Source organism: Montipora capricornis, chromosome 7 (assembly GCF_036669925.1).
Source record: "Montipora capricornis isolate CH-2021 chromosome 7, ASM3666992v2, whole genome shotgun sequence".
Classification (NCBI taxonomy): Eukaryota; Metazoa; Cnidaria; class Anthozoa; order Scleractinia; family Acroporidae; genus Montipora; species Montipora capricornis.
The window spans coordinates 23,378,405-23,398,404 of NC_090889.1; the positions used below are offsets into that span (position 1 = coordinate 23,378,405).

At 38.5% G+C, this 20,000-nt stretch overlaps 2 protein-coding genes across 15 annotated transcripts in view; one reads left to right on the top strand and one right to left on the bottom strand.

Moving 5' to 3' along the window:
* Positions 1-2,050, top strand: part of LOC138056488 (orexin/Hypocretin receptor type 1-like) — a 25,183-nt gene extending 23,133 nt beyond the window's left edge. For all 4 annotated transcript variants that reach the window (XM_068902296.1, XM_068902300.1, XM_068902298.1 and 1 more), the window contains one exon: positions 1-2,050. This exon is cut by the window's left edge and continues 3,729 nt beyond it. The gene's annotated coding sequence lies outside the window, so the exon portion shown is untranslated.
* Positions 2,051-3,888: 1,838 nt separating this feature from the next.
* LOC138057748 (uncharacterized) overlaps positions 3,889-20,000 on the bottom strand; it is a 16,404-nt gene continuing 292 nt past the window's right edge. The window contains exons 1-7 of one of the 11 annotated variants that reach the window (XM_068903673.1): positions 19,517-19,638; positions 12,492-12,553; positions 12,335-12,387; positions 10,013-10,216; positions 7,700-7,990; positions 7,154-7,357; positions 3,889-4,407 (exon numbers count right to left, since the gene is read on the bottom strand). In XM_068903673.1, the coding sequence (XP_068759774.1) occupies positions 4,160-4,407; positions 7,154-7,357; positions 7,700-7,990; positions 10,013-10,163 (894 nt within the window). In that variant the 5' untranslated portion in view covers positions 10,164-10,216; positions 12,335-12,387; positions 12,492-12,553; positions 19,517-19,638 and the 3' untranslated portion in view covers positions 3,889-4,159. The other 10 variants (XM_068903674.1, XM_068903676.1, XM_068903671.1 and 7 more) reach the window with 10 other exon arrangements.

Sequence of the window (20,000 nt, forward strand, 5' to 3'; positions counted from 1 at the left end):
TCATATAAAAGCTAACACGCCAGCTTTTTAGCAAATACATTTGTTCTAGAGAAAATAAAGGAGGTACTTTGTTTTCTATTGATTTGTTACGTTAAAAGTGGCCAAATTTCGTCGTCTACGCGAGCAAATAGAAATTGTCACATAAAAATTGCTCGCGTAAACGGGGCTTTACTACAGTGCAAAGCTATCTTTTCAGGTGACGTTTTTGTAGACGTCAACGTTGTAGATACTTGTGAAACAGAACATTGATACGCATGGCCACTAAGGTCATGAGATAAAAGTAGTTATACCTCACTTCTGAAGTAAAGATGAAGTGATGTCAGCCCAGAACTGACGGTGCTAATGAAGTAACATAAAGTAAATTGTAATTAAGGTATAACGATGCACAGCAAGTTTATGAATATACCGTAGATTCTTGCAAAATCCGCTTCTGGGCGTTTGAAACAAGACGGTTGTAGACCACAGAGACGAGCTACGCGATGGGTTCTTCAAGTGCCGGGAAAAAGAAGAACTTGCGTCCAAAGAGAGACTTCTTCAATTAGATCTATTACCTTTAAGCTTTGACCTTTTAACTTCTAGGTCAAGGACTTAGTGTTGATTTCATTGACACCGATGTCCATTTTGTAAGTTATGTAAGCCATGGGCTTAAACGAAAATCACACTCCTGTCAATTACGGTATTTAGCAACACCCTTTTTTCTCTACCTCTACTTGTCAAAGTTCTTTTTATGGAAGTGTACAAGGACAAATTAAGGTTCGTGCGGTGCACTTTTGAACAGTAGCAAACTGGGGAGAGGACAAAGCGCGGAGCCCTACTCCCTGGAGTACCCTATGGAGTACCTACATGGAGTACCCCTAAAAATAATTTATTGATCAAATTAAGGACAGTGCCTACTATTGTTATTGCGCATACGTTCTGCGCATCTCGAGATACTCGGATTTCCTATCGGCGGTGCTTATTTATTCAGGGATCTTTTTGCGCGGTTCAAAACTATGCGGAAAAAGCAGAACTTAGCAAGTGCTCTTGGTATCCAAAAAGAAAATTGGGGGTAACCACGAATTTTTCAGAGGTAATTAAGCTTCAATTTGGAAATAACCGCATACATTGCTTTGTATTTTAAAGCTCTTTACAAATATTATTGACTAATTATCTTCGAAAAGTACGTGGTTACCCCCAATTTTCTTTTTGGATTTCAAGATCTGCTTTTCCCGCACATTCAGTAAACCCCGCAAAAATACCTCTGAATTAGCAGGCACCGTCCTTAAATACTTGGCGAGTTATTTAGATGTACACGCCTTTCCCAGCTCTCCGATTGTTACAGTCTGATGCAGTTCACGAATTGGCCGCCATCTTGAAGTTTCGTGGACTTGTATTTCGTGTATCCCTTATTATAGTGTATTTTTAGACAAATATTCATACAAACCGTGTACCCCTGTATACCCATTCAGGCCCGTGTATGCCTGTATATACCCCTATGGAATGGGATGGAAAACTTTATTTGTACAAAGTAATTTCATCATATGACAAGGGTATCTATGGGTATACAGGGGATGATACGTAGGCATGTGTGGGTATACACTGTATATTACACGGGTATACATGGGTATATTATGTATATACACGGGTCTATGCGGGTATACAGGGGTATAGGGGTTTAATTTGTATGAATATTTGTCTAAATACACAAAAAAATAAATACACTACAATATAAAGGGATACATGAAATACCTGCGAAATTTCAAGATGGCGGCCAGTTCGTGAACTGCATCGAACAGTAACAGTCGGAGAGCTGGAAAGCTCGAAATAAATCGAGGTATGTGCATCTAAATGCCTCACCATGTTGATAAAGCATTTAATTTGACCAGTAAATGACTTCTAGGGGTTCTCCATTTGGGTACTCCATAGGGTACTGCATGGAGCAAACTGACACATTTTTAGAACACTTGTCACAAAATTGAAGAGAAAGAAGGACAAGTTTAAATAGAAAAGAGTGTAAATTGTAATCTTTTAAACTGCCCTTAGTCACCATAAATTCTACATTTTACATTCACTGATTGTGAACTTTTTACTCTATCCTAAAGGTCTCGCCATTTTTCTTTGGCTGATCGAACAGCACTTTCCTTTGCAAGGCCTTGACCTTTACGGTTTCGCTGAAAAAAAACATGCGCCATAAACTTTTTATACTTAGATATCGGGTCTTTGTAAATCAGGTATCCAGCACGTTTAGTTTCTTTCGCAGTCTCGTTGTTCCGAACAAGGTTATTAGTTGTTTTGACATCTCGCCGAACTGAAAGAAAGCCCGCGGCATCGGAGTAACGAAAAAATAACGCATACATGACGGGGAAAGTGGATTGCCAATGGACCGCAGCCTGTTTGTAACAACCTAGGGGCTAGCGATTCTGGCTTTTCCTTCGAATAGTGTATGAGATACAAATAGGATCAACTGGAAAATGCAGTTGTACAGGTAGGAGAAACCAGAGTTTTATGGATGAAGTTCTCGGCAAGTTCTTAAAGCAGTCAATTTTATTGATACCGGTCGTTGACCTCTCCCTGTAGTGAATTATCGAAGTGCCTGTGAATATTCCTAATCAGCTGTAGCGAATGGAGCGGGACAGGGACTTCTAGGTCGGGGGGAGGGGGGGAGAGAGGGTCTGACCTAAACGTTAAAGTGGTACTATGATCAAATATTTACCCCTTGATTTTTTGACTGTATCGCATAGAATTCCATGAAAGAACAAAAACGCCATTTATCGTTTGCAAATATCTTCATTAGTTCCGGAGATATTTAAGTTTGAAAAATGGGTAAAATATGCAAATGAGATGAGTGATGACGTCATACAATCAACCCAATATTATATTGAGTATATAAATAGAGCTACCTTGGCCAATTTGCAGCGCAAACCATTGAAACTTGATAGTCTAATAGTTTTACAGGAAACACACCTATGGCTATAAAAAATTATGTTCCCATGGCAACTCACTCTTTTCCAGTCCCCACCCACTTGATTTCAATATGTTAGTGATTTTCAGTTTGAAAAATGTTAAGCAAGGCCACAAAGTCGTGCTAACATATTTATATGCTTGCTGGATCATGCATATGAAGTGCTGGTAGCAAATATCAAAATGGAACGCCAAAGGTGGCCAAAAAAGCTCATAATATGGGGGAGGTCTGGAACCCAGTATGATGCCATGATAACAGAACTGTTAAGCTCATATTGTGGAGAACATTTAGTAGAATCTTACTGCAAAAAATCAAAATTTTCTGATACAAATTGGCTGAGATATCTCTTTTTATCATATTTGAGCAAAATTTGGCTGAGTGTATGACGTCATCACTTGGCTAATTTGCATATTTTAAAAATTCGAATATCTCTGGAACAAAAAGAGATATTTGAAAAAAGTAAACAGCATTTTTGTTCTCACGCAGACTACTTGTTTATGTTTCAAAATGGCTTGGATAGGAAAGATGCGATTTTCATTATAGTACCACTTTAAGCGGGGACAAAGTGGATATGTCGACGGCCCCTGAGATAGTGCTCCAACCTGAAAAAATTCCAGGTTGTCCCTGTTTCAAAAGCCACAGATATTCAAAACACGGGAAAATGCTCAACTGTGGCAAATTAATTATTGTTGAAATCTGGCTAAAATGATTAAAAACTACGAGCTTTCGACTGCCCGAACTGCAGTCTTCGACGGGTAAAATTTTACCCGTCGAAGACTGCAGTTCGGGCAGTCGAAAGCTCGTGGTTTTTAATCATTTTTAGCCAGAAATCGTTTTTGAAATTTCAACTATGTCTCACCCTGGCTGCCGCCCTTCAATATTTTTATATAAATTAATTATTGTTAACTTCACACTACTATCAGACATTGACAACAGAAAACCGTCTAGTGAGTGGAGTGCTACTTTTGTAATACATCATGATTTATATACATTTTCTATTTTTGGCTTGGTTGTTAGTTGTTTTTCCTTCGAGCAACCAACCTTTTCATTTTACCAAAACCTAGTCGCCCGGTAAACTTTCTGATCGTCTGGGACGTCCGGACGCTCGCTAATCACTCATAAGGCAAAATTTGTAAACAATGGTTCCCCTATCACGTGCGAGGAAATCAAGCAATCCCTTTCATGAAACAAGTCACGCAATCCATTTCATTGAACCAGTCACCGCCTTGTGCATTGACCTGGGCACTCGCATATAAAGCGAAGATTATTGTTACATTCTTTCGTTTCCCACTTGCCGTTGTTCGAATCACCATGGTTCATTCTCATGACAACACAGTCCTTGTTCTGTTCAGCAGATATGTCTTGGTTATATCCCTGCATCCAGTTGGTATACAATGCCTCGGTATTGTCGACCCATCTGTATTTTCCTTCCAAGGCCTTGTCATTTAGCCCAATAAAGTATTCACCTGAAAAAGAAAGGAAGTCTGTGTGTAAGGCGTTCGATAAGCTAGTGACCAGTTCCCTTAGGTACTGTCACTTACTGTTATGTATCGTGCAAGGCCTACGACCTCAGTGGACCAAATATGGTCATTGTTCCAAGTTCTAAGACTTATTTTCTTAAAAACCAAGTCATAAAAATTCACATCCATCACTTGCTTTTTGTTATCTCAGATAAGACTCGCTTTCCAAAACAAGCAGATGGAAGTTTCAAGAAGGGGCTTTCGAGAAACGAGCCCAACAGCCCATCACTAGGAACGTACAGCTTCAATTGTATTCATTGTGGAATGGCGCTTTTTTAGACCAAGCCCTTCCCGCGAAACCAGTCCTTTCCAGTATTCAATAGTCTTGCATGAAAAATTGTTACCCATGGGAGTTAGAATGGTCTCTCGTGCAAGCCAGTTGCTTAATTACGAAGCTTGATCTGTAAAAATGCCGTTACAGAGACTTAGTATTACAGTTGAAGATTCCTGGTTAAGGGCTCGCGTAGAAACTCAATTGGTTGTAGGAGAAAGCTGTATCAATGTATTTCAAGGGCTGCTCCGATATTAATAACTCATTTTTGCCTGTGAGCCAAGCTACTCAAAGGAACAAGACAAGTTACAATAACATAAATTTTCAAACCGTTTCCCGTTTGTCGTTTCACGTAAACACGAATCTAAATCTCTCGATCGTTAATGTAGAAGTGTACGCAGAATGTAGGTTTAAGGTGGCTCCCTAGAGTATTTGCGAATACCCTCATTACAGGGCCCAAGATTCAACAGGAAAGTTGTATTTCGTCATGCTCGCGTCAATTTGTCACGCAATGTAATAGCCAATCAGGAACTCCCATTTTGGGAAATAAACCAAACACATTGCGAGAAAGTTATAGACAACGTTTGATCTTTCTTTGTGTCATGATTTTGGTCACGCTCTGAAATAAAAACTTTCTTTGGCGTTAAATATTTGTTAAAAAAACAAATCGAAAGTGGTTCAGCGTTAATTGTCTGTTCTCTTATCGACAACGATATTCGTCATCACAGTGGTCAACGCTGAACCACTTCCGATTTGTTAAATTCCTCTAAAAATTTTCCTTGTAGAGATTTACCAGTATGAGTACCGATATAATAACGCTTATTTGTTGGGTGTCAATTTTTGGATTATGGCCGTTACCATGGCAACATCACATCTAATGACAGGCAGATATATTCTAATTTTAGGCCTAAATTCCTTAATATTTATACTTTCCTTCGGTGAAATTCTTTTTATTCTTTGCCAAATTATGGAAATGATATTGCCTGAGATTTTGATGTGGCAAAAAGTCAAGGTCGTTCAGGCGTTTTTGTCAATATTCTGTAATTTGTGATTTTTCTAAATATATTCGATTAGTTGTGACAGATTTTAACAAACTTAATAGGGTATTTGATAGGGACTGTATGTGGTTGAAACTGAACCCATTTTCAAAAAATGTTACCGAAGGGAACGCGAGAAAAGTTAGCAGTTAATTTTACAGATATAGTCACGCTGACGTCACAAAAATCAGAAAAACACAAGCGATTCAGGCTTTACACGCCACTAGTGCCCAGCTTACGCGGGGCCTTAAGGTAATTCCTTAGTATTGCATTGCGCATCCCAACTGCGCACGATTTTCGCGTCATTAGCGCGCGCACATGAGCACGTGCGCATACAAAACGTAAGAGATTTCGCTCAAACTAAACCCGATAACGAAATAAATGCTCCTTTTCTCTCAAACGAGCACGGTGACCCCCGATTGTTTTTCAGGTATTTGCTAAGAACAGTCTAATAAAGAACATATTTGAAGAAGAAAAAAAGTTTGATGGTAGAACATTAATTTTTTTTTGGAAAACAGTTCCGTACTGGGTGTATTTTACCCAAGGCGAGGACTTCAAGCTAACCACGGAACTGTCCCAAAAAGTGCACTATCAAAGTCGGCGTAAATGAAGCATTACTGCTTATGTAAATAAAAGAAGCTTTATTTTCAAAATAAAATTTTGTGTCTTTGAAGTAACCAAGACTTAATTCTGTATGAAGGTGATTCGAATTTTTAACGCGAAAACAGTAAAAATACCTCATTTTAAGAGCTTGCTGACGCGTAAACACGCACGGTGACCCCATTTTTTTATTGCATTTTTTTAGTGTTCATATCATGAATGTTAATTATGCCAAGTTTCCAAAAAAGTTTGATAGTAGAACAATTTCAAGGGAATTACCTTAAAACTGTAGGGAGCCTCGTTAAAAGAGCTCTATACAATAAGAACCTTCAGCAACGAGACGTCGACGCATAGCATTAGTGCTACTGATTTTCCGTTATTTCGTTAACAGTTATAACCCAGTTTGGCTGCCAAGATTAATTAATTTATAAATTCACCTCTGAATTCCAATACACTGTCAGGTAGACAAGTATTGAGAACGAAGATTATTATCATAAGGATATGATCCTGATGTAACACCCAGAGTTCTCATGACCACATGACCAGCCAACGAAGAAATCTCTGGAAGAAGTTAGAAGTATAAACTTTTACATCATGGGATTAACTTTGGCTCGAAAACGCCCTATTAAGCCACTGCAGAATACTTGCACCCCAAATAGTTTATTCTGTTGGAAATTCTATTCTTCAAATGAATAATAAAATGAAAAGATTCACACGACTAAGCTAACTCAGGGGATTAAAGTCCATCAAGCGTTCATACCATATATTCTTAATTTTAAAGTACCTTGTGGCATTGACGCTAATGATCTTATAGCGACAACCCTGTTGTTGTCATCCTCGGACAGGATTTTGATTAAGCTTCCCTGGTCTCCACTTGGGGTAAGAAATCCTTGACAGTAAACGTTTGCATGAGATCTCTGTTTGTGTTGGTCGAAAATTCGAACGCAGCGACCACTGCAATTAAACCAACCCGACTCACATACGACCCCTGTGTGGAAGAAAAGGCAAATCGTTTAGAGGATAGTCTTGCATACATATATGACTGACAATTCTCCATTAAGGTTTTGCAACGCTAATGAAGCGCGATCAACGAAACGACAGAACAGAATAACAACAACAGCTGTTAAGAATTCCAACTGACTGGAGGCAAACCAGTTGGCTTTTTACAAGAGCATCCGAAAAGTTGAACCAGGGACTACCAGGAACGAATTCAACGAGTGGACCCGGGATCTCTGGATCTCAAGACTGAATGCTCTAAACACTGCGCCACACTGCTTCTTCAAACAAATTAAGAAATTATCTTTGGGAGACATATCGCAGAACGTCTTACCTTGTTGGGGTACTGAAGTGGGTACAATATTTGGTGCCGGCGTGGGGGCAAATTCCTGTTGTGTCATCTGTATTGTGACGGGTTCGTAGTACGCGAATCCTTCACGCCTTTGCAATGCGTCACCAGAAGACGTCTTCGAGACGGCATTAAGCTCGCAAGTGCACGAAGATCTCGAGCAGTGAACCTCAAAATTGTACGAAGCGCATTTTGTACTCAAAAGACACTTCTGCGCACAATCCAGTTCGCTTGAAACCTGGTGCACCAAAATGACCTGACCACTTAACGCTTCTCCTTAAAAAGATAAATGATAGTTTTCGTTCACGGGAAATGAGAGGTTTCTTACAGAGATAAGTGAGTTTTAACAAGTACGACGACAACAGTTTTAAACTAGTTATCTGAAAATATCATTTATCTCGCGTTATTGTAATCATTTCGCGTCTATTCCCATGCAGTCGATGGGCTTGAAAAGGGGGTGTCAACTTTTCAAGAATAAAATTGATATGAACCGGGTGGATGTTTGGAGAGAAAATTAAAATTTTCGTTTGGTGTTAGAGCCCTCCTCATAGCTTCCAATTCGATCATTTCACGTCATTGCCAGGATAAAACGGCAAAGAAATGCGTGAACATGGGAAACGCACGTGCAGGGCGTGCAGATAAATTATTTGTGTTCTCTCAACACATTGTTATTGACAAAGCTTTCTTATACGGAACAACAAAGATAATGGAAGAGAAGAGTTCTCTTCGAAATACAACTTTGATTGATTGTACTGTCTTCTTACAATGTCGAAAACTGAAACGTAAAAAGTGTAGCACGGTTCTTTTTCGTCTTGAAACCACCAATATCATTATTGCATACTGAAAAGTTGATGTGTTCTTGTAAATGTGGAAACTTCTCTGTGTAATCTTTGTGTATTTTGATCAGATTTCAGAGTGGTTTTTATTACTCATGCTCCGTCCACACTAATGCGTTTTCACATCGCTGTCCGCACTAGAGACTGAAAACGGAGATTTGTTACCAGGCTTTGTTCGTCTTGGCACGCGGGAAAGTGAGACAAGGATATGTTTATGACGTCAGGCGCATTCAAAAACTTCCGTTTTCAGTGTCCACACTAGAACGATAGACCTCCACTGTTTTCAAAAGTCTCCACTTTCAAAAACGTTTTCGATCGTTTTAGTGTGGCGGTCATATATAAACTGAGGTTTTCGAAAACGCATTAGTGTGGACAGGGCCGCATTCCATCGAGCCGTTGTTGAACTGGGTATAAACCAATCAGTGTTCGATGATTGTCGCGCGACAGTCCTTGAGCATCACCCCAAAATTGTCATTTCGCAGGTGAAAATTTTTAATGAAAAAAGATCATTGTCTTGGTGGGGCTGCCACAATCGGTGGCATGTGGCGTCCTTTTCGCCCCACCTTTGCTGAACAATGGAAATCCTGTAGGCCACAATTATGTGTCCTGGATCAAATTAAACACGCCACATGTGTGGCCAAATTCATCCAATCAATGTGTTTAGCTTTTTTGCGCATTCTTCAGCAAATTAGTACGACTTCAAGCAGAGTTAGCGTTCCGTAGAGTAATGCCTCGATATGAAAGATCAAAAGAAGGTATGAGAACTGCTAATGATTGAGACTCCTCCATGCACCATGGTGTTTCACCAGAAAATGCCTTTAATTTTTCAAACTAACTTGCGTATGAAACGAAAAATTATAGCGGTAAAAGAAATACCAGACTGATCGGGTTTACTCGATCAGTGTTCATTGTAAGGAGGAGTACTTTCCAGTAACGCTGGTCCTTATTTTGTATAAGATATATGGTTCTCTCCTCACTTTTGAATCTGTGGATGCTAGTTTCTTAAAAAATGACGGGATTCTTTGACTGAATTTTGCCTTTTTCCTAAAGGTTCATCTCCTTAGCTTGGAATTGATGTATAGCTCTCTAGTAGTTCGCTTTTTGTAACGAATGAGATCGTAATCGTCAACCCAGTTAAATGGTTTTTTTGAATGGCCGTGACTCGGGGATACTCGGAAAAAATCCGAAAAAAGCCGAGTGCTCCTACGTGGGAGGTGAACCTATGACTCCTGAACTTACCTAACTGATTATTACTATTACGTTTTTGGGTTTTTAATTGCTGTGCTCTCTATTAGAACTTTTAATTCTGTGGTTAAAATCCTAACCTGAGTCACTCCGATCCAGTGAGCACTTCTTCCTCATGATGCAGTGTTTACATCAAGTTAAGTTACAGTACGAACTAAAGCTGGGAGGGGTCAGACTTTAACTCAGTAGAAAATAATAATAAAACGCCGTAACATACCTTCCGTGACTTTATAAAATGATTCAGATTGCTTGTCTTCCTGTCCTTGGATATATGAATCAAAACCCAGAGAAGGTTTCACGCTCACTAACTCCAACAAGACCAGGAACAAGGAAACGCTCAAATTCTTCATTGTCGCAAAGCGTAACATTTTCAGTATTGTACGGTCTTTCAGTTGAACCTCATAATTTGAATTCTCAAATTCTGTGTAAAAAGATCGTATTATGCAATCTTGATTAGAGATGTAAGATGCAATGTCTTGCGAATCAACCTGTTATTTTCACGAAATATTGACGAAGTAACGTGGAGTCTTCTTGCCTAATCTGCCTAATCATGGCGCTATTTTTGTCATGATGATTTGCTTGCCCATATAAATGCATTGCAGCGCTATAAAAAGCCACCCAAGCAAGCAACTGAAAAAGACTGCATCTAATATATATCGCGAACTTCTTTTTTTTTCTGTTTGCAGGCGGCGTTTGCAAATTAAGTCACCATCAATCAAAATTGACAGAATTTTGACTGTTGATTCATTTTATCTGGAGAACTGATTGGTCGCGTTTGAATACATCCTTAAAGTTTTAACTTGGTACCAGCATTAGCACTTAATTAACGATGTTAAAATCATTTGAACATACACTTAGATCTGCTGAGGATCTTCAGCCATCTTCGTCAGCAAAATCTTTCAAAAGTTGGTCTTAACAAAATTTCTGAAAAATTTTAATATTTACTTAAGCAGATCCCAGAAGTTCCTAACGGCATGAGTTGAACCAATCACATTTTCTTTGGTTCCTTAAATATATACAATATTGACCAATTAAGCTGGCCGAAATCTTCATAATAAGGACTCGATTCAAAGAGTGAGGAACTAGGTCATTGTATAGATTCTCACACCTTTGGTCGGTCTACTCATATACCCTTGCGCAAAGAAAATGACCGGCAGATGACTCAGTTTTCTTTGGGCAGAAACAGAAATGAAATTAAAGGGATTTTGGAGAAGCGCGCCTTTCTCCAGACAACCTCAGACAGCAAAACTCCCGCGAGGCCTTCTGAATACATCTATTTATTAAAAAATTTCCAGATCTAACGGGCCAAATTTGAATCAAAAGCTCTAACAGTTTTACAGTTGCCGTGGTTGGCAGGTGAAAGATATTTATTGATTTTCCACTGCCTTCATTGTAATTTTAGTTTAACTTTAAATTTTTCAATTAAATTCGACACTATTAAAACTCGCTCCCAGTGAAAATACTTCTGCCGTTTTTTGTAACTGAACAAATTGCTTGGTGAATGCATAAAGTCTTTGGTCTGTGAGTGAAACTGTAAAGTGTAATCATTCAAATGAATAATACCGTGACTGAGGGATTCTTTCCAGTGGCCCTGGTCCTTAATTACAGTGTATTTAAATGGTTCTCGCTTTTGAGTCTGCCTATGAAGTCCTTATAAGTGTTATATACACAAATCTGCTTCAATTTTGTTTAAAGAATCATGATTAGTTTCTTTGGATAAATTTTGCCTTTTTCCTGAAGGTTCATCTCCTTAGCTTGGAATTGAATGCAAAACCCTCAGTGTACTTCGCTTTTTGTAATGAATGAAATGATAATTGTCAAAATTAGTAAATGAAATAAAGAGATAATTTTTTAGCAGCGAGGTGGGCAGTTGACTTTTCTTTGCGCAGTAAACCGAAATGAAGTGAAATTCGAAAAAAGGAACTTAAAAGTAGAATACCTTTTTCTCGCAAACTGTGGAAAACGATGGTTGACGGACCAAGACTTGAAATATACAAAATAATCATTTATCGTGTTAATGTTGTCGGTCAAATCCGGGTTCAGGTTAAATCCGTTTTTCAGACATAGGTTAAATTGGGGATCCTCATTTTACCTAGTAGGTTGAATATAGTTTAAAGCGGCAATATTAATCAGCCCTCCAAAACGATCGAAGAAAGCTATACTGCCTTCCCTCAAGCTCTGTCTTAAGGCTCGTTTACACAGAGCGATTTTATCGCGCGACAAGAGCTGCAATAAAATCGCCGCAAAGTTGCACTAAATGTCGAGCATGTTCGAATTTTCGGCGACAAGGCTGCGATCTGTCGCGCTACAAATCGCAGTGAAATCGCCAGCTGTTCACACGCGCGATTTGCTGTCGCCGTAAAATCGCCGTTCGATCGCAGCTCTTGTCGCGCGATAAAATCGCTCTGTATAAACGAGCCCCGTTTACGCATCCCAACACATCTTCTTAATGTTTCGTATCATCTTATCGGTTTTTGTATTCATACACTTATTACTCCATTCAGTAAGGGTAGTAAGTGAAAAAGAACTATGCACTTACCTGTACTCGACCTCGGATCCCCAAATTTATAGGCGTGTGTCTTCACAACTTCACTACAACGATGAACACGGTCAACTCGCCAAAGTTCTTTTCATTATTTACTTTTGTATAATAAGTCAATTGATATCCATGTATAATAACCAAAACTAATACTAACCTACAGGAATAAAATCTACAGGATCCATATTAACAGCAGTGCTCGTACCTGACGTGGTCATCCTGTCAAAATATATAATTACTCTCATTATTAATATTGTTATTATTATTATTATTATTATTATTATTATTATTATTATTATTTTTATTATTATTATTAAATTTATTTAACCTGACGCTACTTTTTCTCTTAGCATAATTTTGCTTCCAAAAATGTTCCTTCAATTCCGAGTGGGTATTCAACCTAGGTAAAATGAGGATCACCAATTTAACTTATTATAGGTAAAAAGGGATTTAACCTGAGAACGGATTAATCTCTAAGATCCAACGATTGTAAAAAATAATCAGAAAAGAACTTCGAAATTAATGCCCTCGTTTAAACCGACGATGTCCCGACTTTTATTCGCAGCCGAGAAAAGAAATCGTTAAAAAGATTGGTTTAAATTATCCCACCTTGACAAATTGCACTCTTGTCTTCTTTAATCCATCTACCGTACCCCTGCTGAATACATCAATTAAAGAAATTCCGGGTCCAACTGGCCAAATTTGAAACCAACGTTTGAGAAGTTTTGCAGTTGTAAAAGTGGACAGGTGATCAGAAATATATTTATTGATTTTTCAGTCATAGAAACATGACAAGAGTTGCTCGAAGTTTGATTACGCCAGCCAAAGTTAAATATCATGACAACCTAGAGAAAATGTTAAATAAGGGCAGTTGCCCTTGCTGAGGATAGGGTCTCCAATTGTTTTCCCCTAAAACAAATATGAGATATGAATATGCCAGGACAGAAAGTTACGCCCGGGGGTGTATACTTGTTTGCTGAAGGTCTATGGGATTATAGTGATGGGTATAAAAGATGCTAGCAGTGAATAGTTCATCACGTGGAAGTTGGAGGCTTAGTCCTTCTAAGAAAGAAGTCATGAAATAATAGACAAGTGGACAGTAACTTTAGATCAAGCTTTGAAGTTAACTAAATCAGTTGTGCTGATAGCTAGCTATATGTTGTTATGATGTGTTTATTTTACCTATTTCTTTTTTTACAGAATCGGAAGTTTATTTTATTAAGTAAACACCAATGAAATACCAGGTCAGCTTTCAAGCGAAAATATAGCATCTTTACGCGCGAAAACAACATGTTATCTTCCGCAATTTTCTTCATGTTCCCGAAAACTGCGTGTACTCGACTTAAAATTAAACAAGCTCTTGGCAATATGGGACCTATTTATTACTTCTATGGCGCGGGCCATTAACAAACGGGAAAAAATGAGGACCGAGAAACCGAGATTAGTATATAAGACATGACTTATATCTGATGTATTCAAGTACACAAGAAAGAAACTAGTTGAAGTCAACTCAGAATCGTGACGTTCATCTTCCACAAATGATAGGCACGCGCAAAAATCAGAAAAATAAGCTTTTGAAATAGTCAAAATAAATCCAGGCTTGAATAAGATTCGAACCCATGGCCAAATTATCAAGCCAGCTGGAATCGGGCCTGTTACGCGTTCGAGTTAATGATATCTTTTAACCCTTTGGCTACTAGGGATTTGGCCGAAAAACACGTTTTGAAGCTAGTTGAGGGGTTTTTTGGTCACTGTCGTGCTGTTTAAGAGCTAAATCTCCCTACAAGCCCGTTCCCAGCGGCCTTTTCAACCAGGTGCAAAATAAGCGCTTGCAAAGTTCGGGCATGCGCAGAAAACAAAATTTCGCTTTCTCTCCTTCCCTCTCTTTTCGCTTTCTTTGCCTCATTTTTTTTTTGAACTTGCTGGGCATTTGGTAGGCTTTATTTTGGTGGGAAGAGTTTCTGAGAAACCTTTCATCATCTTAGAATTAGGTGCTCAGAAAGGTAGGTGGGTAATGGAGCAAGCTTTTCATGGAGATTTTCAGGTCAGTGTTACATGTTTTTTTTGGCCGTTTCTCCAGTTTCCTTGACTCAATTGTGCTCATTCTGGTATAGTTTGAAAGATCTCTTCTTCCTGCACAAGTTAGTGAACAAAGCTGTTCCTGACCGTTAAAAGTGATGACGTCACAAGGGGTAGATGGGACCGTGGATAAAGGTGGACGTATTTGGCCAGATAGTAATCAAAGGGTTAAAGTGCCTATCACCAAAAAAAAAACCTTTCTGCTCAACAATTCTACAACTTTCTGCGGCACTTGTCTAACACTAATTCATTGGTTCGCTGAACTCTTTCCTTCAAAGTCACTGTTTTAGACTGGTTCCTAAAAAGTGGAAAACTGGTTGCAATTTGAACTACAACCGCGCAAGGAAGAGGAATGGGTTTAATACCGGGTTGACGGCAAAGGCCGCTTTGCATTGTGGTAGTTCTTTGGAAACAGCGGTGGAAAGTACTTTGTGACGTCAACCCCATATCGAACCCATTCCCTTTCATTGCTCGGTCATGGATCAAACTATGACCACTTCTCCCGTTTTTCAAAGTGAATTAAAAAGTGCATTTTCAATAAAAAGGTTCCAGAAACAACACGATAATATTTGGGACGATTTCAGAGTTTAAAGGTTGTCCAGGTGATAAGCACTTTAAGGGATGAAAGAAGAATAGAAGGTACGCGCACAGTGACTGCTCAAGTTGAATGTCCTCTAATCTGCAAAGAAGTCTTTCGCTTGCAAAATCATTGCATATCCAAAATCGCAAGATATACACGAATCTCATTATATCCTCCGTCAGCAAATGGTTATCGCATGTAGTTTGGATTAAATGGTCTTTCTGCAGATGCCGGAAAGCATCATGTTTTTAGTCACTTGGGATTAGTCTTTATCTGGAGTTATTTTGTTTTCTGTCTTTCGTTTCTATTGTTTTACGTAATCAGGAGCGTAATTAGGTTTTGGAACCTTCTCATAGCGATTGAAGGCCATCCACATACACTCTCTTTCAATGAGAACCTTTCCGAAAATTAAGGCAGAGATAAATATAATAATAGCCGGCATAGTCCCAAGTGTCCGGGCTCACGAAGAGCCTGGGACGTCCGTATAGCGAAAAACTGTGACCGGAGGTCTTGAATATGCTGCAAAACCAAAGGCGCAGGCCGAGCGCAGCTTTGATCACGAATGCAGTAAGCGACTTACAAACTGAACGTTTCAAAGAGAAGTATTTTTATTTGAATTTGTTTCCATGCCTAATAAAAATCTGGGGCAAGACCACAAAGTGATAGATGAACGCTCTTATCTAATTCATTCTTGATTTTGTCTATTTTAAAAAGCTGTTGACGTTTTCTGATTGCCACTTAAAAATTGATCTCTTAATTTGCCCACGATATTTTCACTATGTGTCCTCAAATGTCATTGGTTATTATATTTCGAATGTTATGAAAACGCAAAGAGGCGCTTTGCACGGGAAACGGTTATACTGATAGGAGCATGCGTGTGAGCTAATCTGGGCGGGTTTATCCAGTGCAACCACTTGAAAGGGCAAGCTTTAGTCAAGCCAAGATACTCGGAATATTTAACAATTATTCCATGAGCGCGCGTTGGATATGAGATGGTAAATAGCCAACGAGGCGCGTAGCGCCGAGTTGGCTATAACCACTGTCATATCCAACAAGCGCGAATGGAATAATTGTTTTATTAAATTCCTTAAACTCCAAAAGTTTAGAAGTACGAAATACGAGCGAAAAAAGCGAGGAAATCCTAGCGAAATCGAAAAAAGTTGATGAAGATGCGATGTTGTGTAATACCTCGTGGTCAGACAGAGGCAGGCTCATCACAAAAAACATTTCTTACCTTTTCGCGTTTCTCTAAGCTTCGAAAGTGATCCAAACTTTCCACAAAAACGTTTTTCTTTTGCTTTATACCGAAAGAAATTTCGCTTTCTGGCGTAAACGTTTTTAGTTTAGCAACGCTAAGCGCAATCATTTACCATATAAGGTCAAAGTAAGGTATATGAGCTGATAACCGAGATTGAGTGAACCAATCAGAGCACGAGAATTGCATTATCCGAGGTTGAGAATTTAATAAATATATATATAAAACCAGTCATTCCGGTTTCGTGAAAAAACGGAACATCTTATTTCTCCTTTTTTTCCGATTTTTTTGCTGTAATGACCGGAATTTGATACACCATTTGTTTTATGGTGACAAGACCAAGCTCCCCTCGTGCAACACACAGTTTTAAGGCATTAACTATAAAATACAGAACAGTGTTCTGTCAAATGTCGATTTCTGTCCTTTTTTTTGTTTGTGAAAAATTGTAGTGTTCTATTTGGAGGAAAATTCCGATCGTTTTGTCTTTTTAATATTAGACAGCACTTCTTGATAAAATGTATTTTTTTTCGATGTGCATGGTAACTCGGGGTTACTCGGACAAAATCTGATCGATCTTCCGATTATTAGTTTGGATTAGTTTCTACTGAACTACTGGATGCAGCAGACAGAAATGACCCACTATACTGCTAAGACCTGAATTGTAGTAATGGAGCATTCTCCCTTTCGTGATGAAACATATGGTGAATGTTTAACTGCCAAAAGTCATGACGAGAAGTGTGTTAGGAAATCGTGCCCTCAAAACTTACAGCTAGAACCCTTGAAGAGTTGGTCGCAACAAACGTGTCTTCGGGACCAGGAATGTTTACCTTTTAAACGCAAAGTTGACAGTTTTTTTTTACAAGCTACCACTCAAACATACGTCAATCCCATTACATTATTCTTTTTCAATTACGCATTAGAAGGCAGAAGAATTTTTATTTCTAATTTCTCAGGAGTAATTATAACCGACATTATAGCACGCCAGTCACTTTTTTGGAAGTTCCTTGTGCAAAATTAAACCAATTTTCAGTCTTCGGAAATATATGAGGATGAACACTAATTGGAGGAGATGGTGAAGAAAACAATTATAATTTTTAAGTGTTTTGGTGATAGAGAAATCAGTAAAAAGATAAACCGTTGATGAATGTTTAATTCACGAATAAATCATTGATTTCTCTTTCACACGACATCTCCCACTGACACTTTTGTTTCCTAACAATCAAGTTTATACTTAATTGTATTCGGATCTCAATAGTCAAACGTGAGATTTCTCAAGAGTACAGACTGTTCGTCAACAGAGATCTGCTGAGTTTTGCTTTTCTTAGCACCCGCGTGCGAGACGGATCCTGCATATGCATATCAGAGGACAGATGGTTTTTAACCATTTAACTTAAAGAAAAGGAAATGAACTTTGTTTCACTGAGTGTCTAGTCTTCTAGCGCTGGAGCATTAATTGGGTACACTGTAAACTAAAATCAACGATTAACAAAAGTCAAATCAAATGCTGGTTTTTGAAGTACGTGTTTTGCTGTCAAATCCATTATTCTCTAACAAGAAAGACTTTGGTATACAATCCTAAGATTGGCGACATTTCTGTTTGTTCAAGAGGTGATTGATCTACTCGCGTAAAATCAATGAAAGACAGTGCTTTAAAAGCAAACAAAATTAGTTATCGATTGAGAAATTCTCAGAAAAAGGGAGGAACATTTAATATTTACAAAAGGCGGAATTTTATCAGAAAACGTTTTAGATTCAACTTCAGTTTGAAGAAAGCCTTCGTGGTTAATTTTAGGCGCAAGGTAGGTCTAGGTTTCCTCTCTTTCGGCAACGAGTTATAAATTGTGCGCCGATTTAGGCGAAATTATTGTTTTTGCATTCGCTTCAGTTTTCGAAAAGTGAGGAACTGCTAGCGCCTTCATTTCGTCTATCGGGACGATTTTGACTTCACGAAACTCGTTTGATCAGTACGGCGAATTTATATACTACTACCTACAGTCACAAAAGGCAAGTTTCAAACCTGTCGTATTCTTTTAGCATAAAAAAAAAACCTGTTGTAGGCAAATCTCGTTTCCTTTTTAGTGATAAAACACTTTAGTTTCATTTTTTTTCCTTTGCAGCAAAATGCACAATAGAAAAACGTGGCGGTGTTTGATTGGGCAATGCACAATAGAAAGCACGTGGCGGTGTTTTGATTGGGTAATGCACGATAGAAGCCACGTAGCGCTGTTTACATTGGTTATTTAAAGCAAACCACGTAATCCAAGATCATGAAGAGCACTGTGATGCGTTGTTTGGATTACTGAAGATCGACGTCGCGGTGGTTTAATTGATTTCTTCTTGGCGCGCTCAAAACACATGAAAAGAAAGGCATACCCTTTTCGCGGTAGACCCACACTAAAGATGCGAGCCTACTTAAAACTCACTCCGAGTGACAATACTTCTGCGATGCCGTCTTTTTTTAACTGAACAAATTATTAGGTGAATGCATAAAGTCTTTAGTCTGTGAGTGAAACAGTAACGTGTAATCATTCAAATGAATGATACCGTGACTGACGAATCAAGTTCTTTCCAGTGGCGCTGGCCCTTAATTCAAGTGTATTTAAATGGTTCTCGTCCTTATAAGTGTGAAAAACACAAATCCATTTTATTAAATAGAATGATTAGTTTCTACGAATAAATTTTGACTTTTTCCTGAAAGTTCATCTTGTTAGCTTGGAATTGAATGTATAGCCCTCAGTGTAGTTCGCTTTTTGGTAATGAATAATGAGATGGTAATTGTCAAAAGTGGTAAATGAAATAAAGAGATAATTTTTAACCAATGAGGTGAGCAGGTGACTTTTCTTTGCGCAGAAACCGAAATGAAGTGAAATTCGAAAAAGGGACTTTAAAGTAGAATGCCTTTTTCCAGAAACTGTGGAAAACGATCGTTGACGGACCAAGACTGGAAGATAGGATAGTCATTTATCGTGTTAATGTTGTCGGTCAAATCCGGGTTCAGACTGAATCCGGTTTTCATAGGTTAAATTGGTGATCCTCATTTTATCTGGGTTTTGTATATATTTTAAAGCGGCAATAAACCCTCCAAAACGATTGAAGACACCTATACCGCCTTCCTTCAAGCTCTGTCTTGTGCATCCCAACACATCTTCTTAATTTTTCGTATCACCTCATCGGTTTCTGTATTCATACACTTATTACTCCATTCAGTATCAACAGTATAACAACATAGTAAGGAGAAAATTAAAATATATATATACTATGCACTTACCGGTACTCAAATTCGGACCCTCCAAATTTTATAGTCCTATGTCTTCACCACTATGTTGAAGCATATTTTATAATATTTTAAGCAATATTTTCATGATCGCTTTATTGTATGCAGAGTGTTGTAATACATGGTGCTTAAGAACTTAGATAGGAAATTGAAACGTGCAAACCAAATTAAGTATCGCAAACAACCTCGCCTCTCAGTTAATTTAAGTAACTTTCCCACGAGAAAATGCATTAGGCGACAGCTGAATTTCCGCCGACGTTGTTGGAAACATACATGAGGACCGTCTTAGCGGCTCTTTTTTTATAAAGTTGTAAGATCGACCACATTAGTTATTTTAACGTAATTACTGGGTTGCCAACCCAGTCGGCATCTGCGTTCATTTTTCCGTTTTTTTATTTTTTTTTTCCATGTCATGAAAAGTCTTTCCTGTCCCTCCCCTGCTAAGTAGTGCCATGGTGTGTAGAGTATTCTGTGCGTA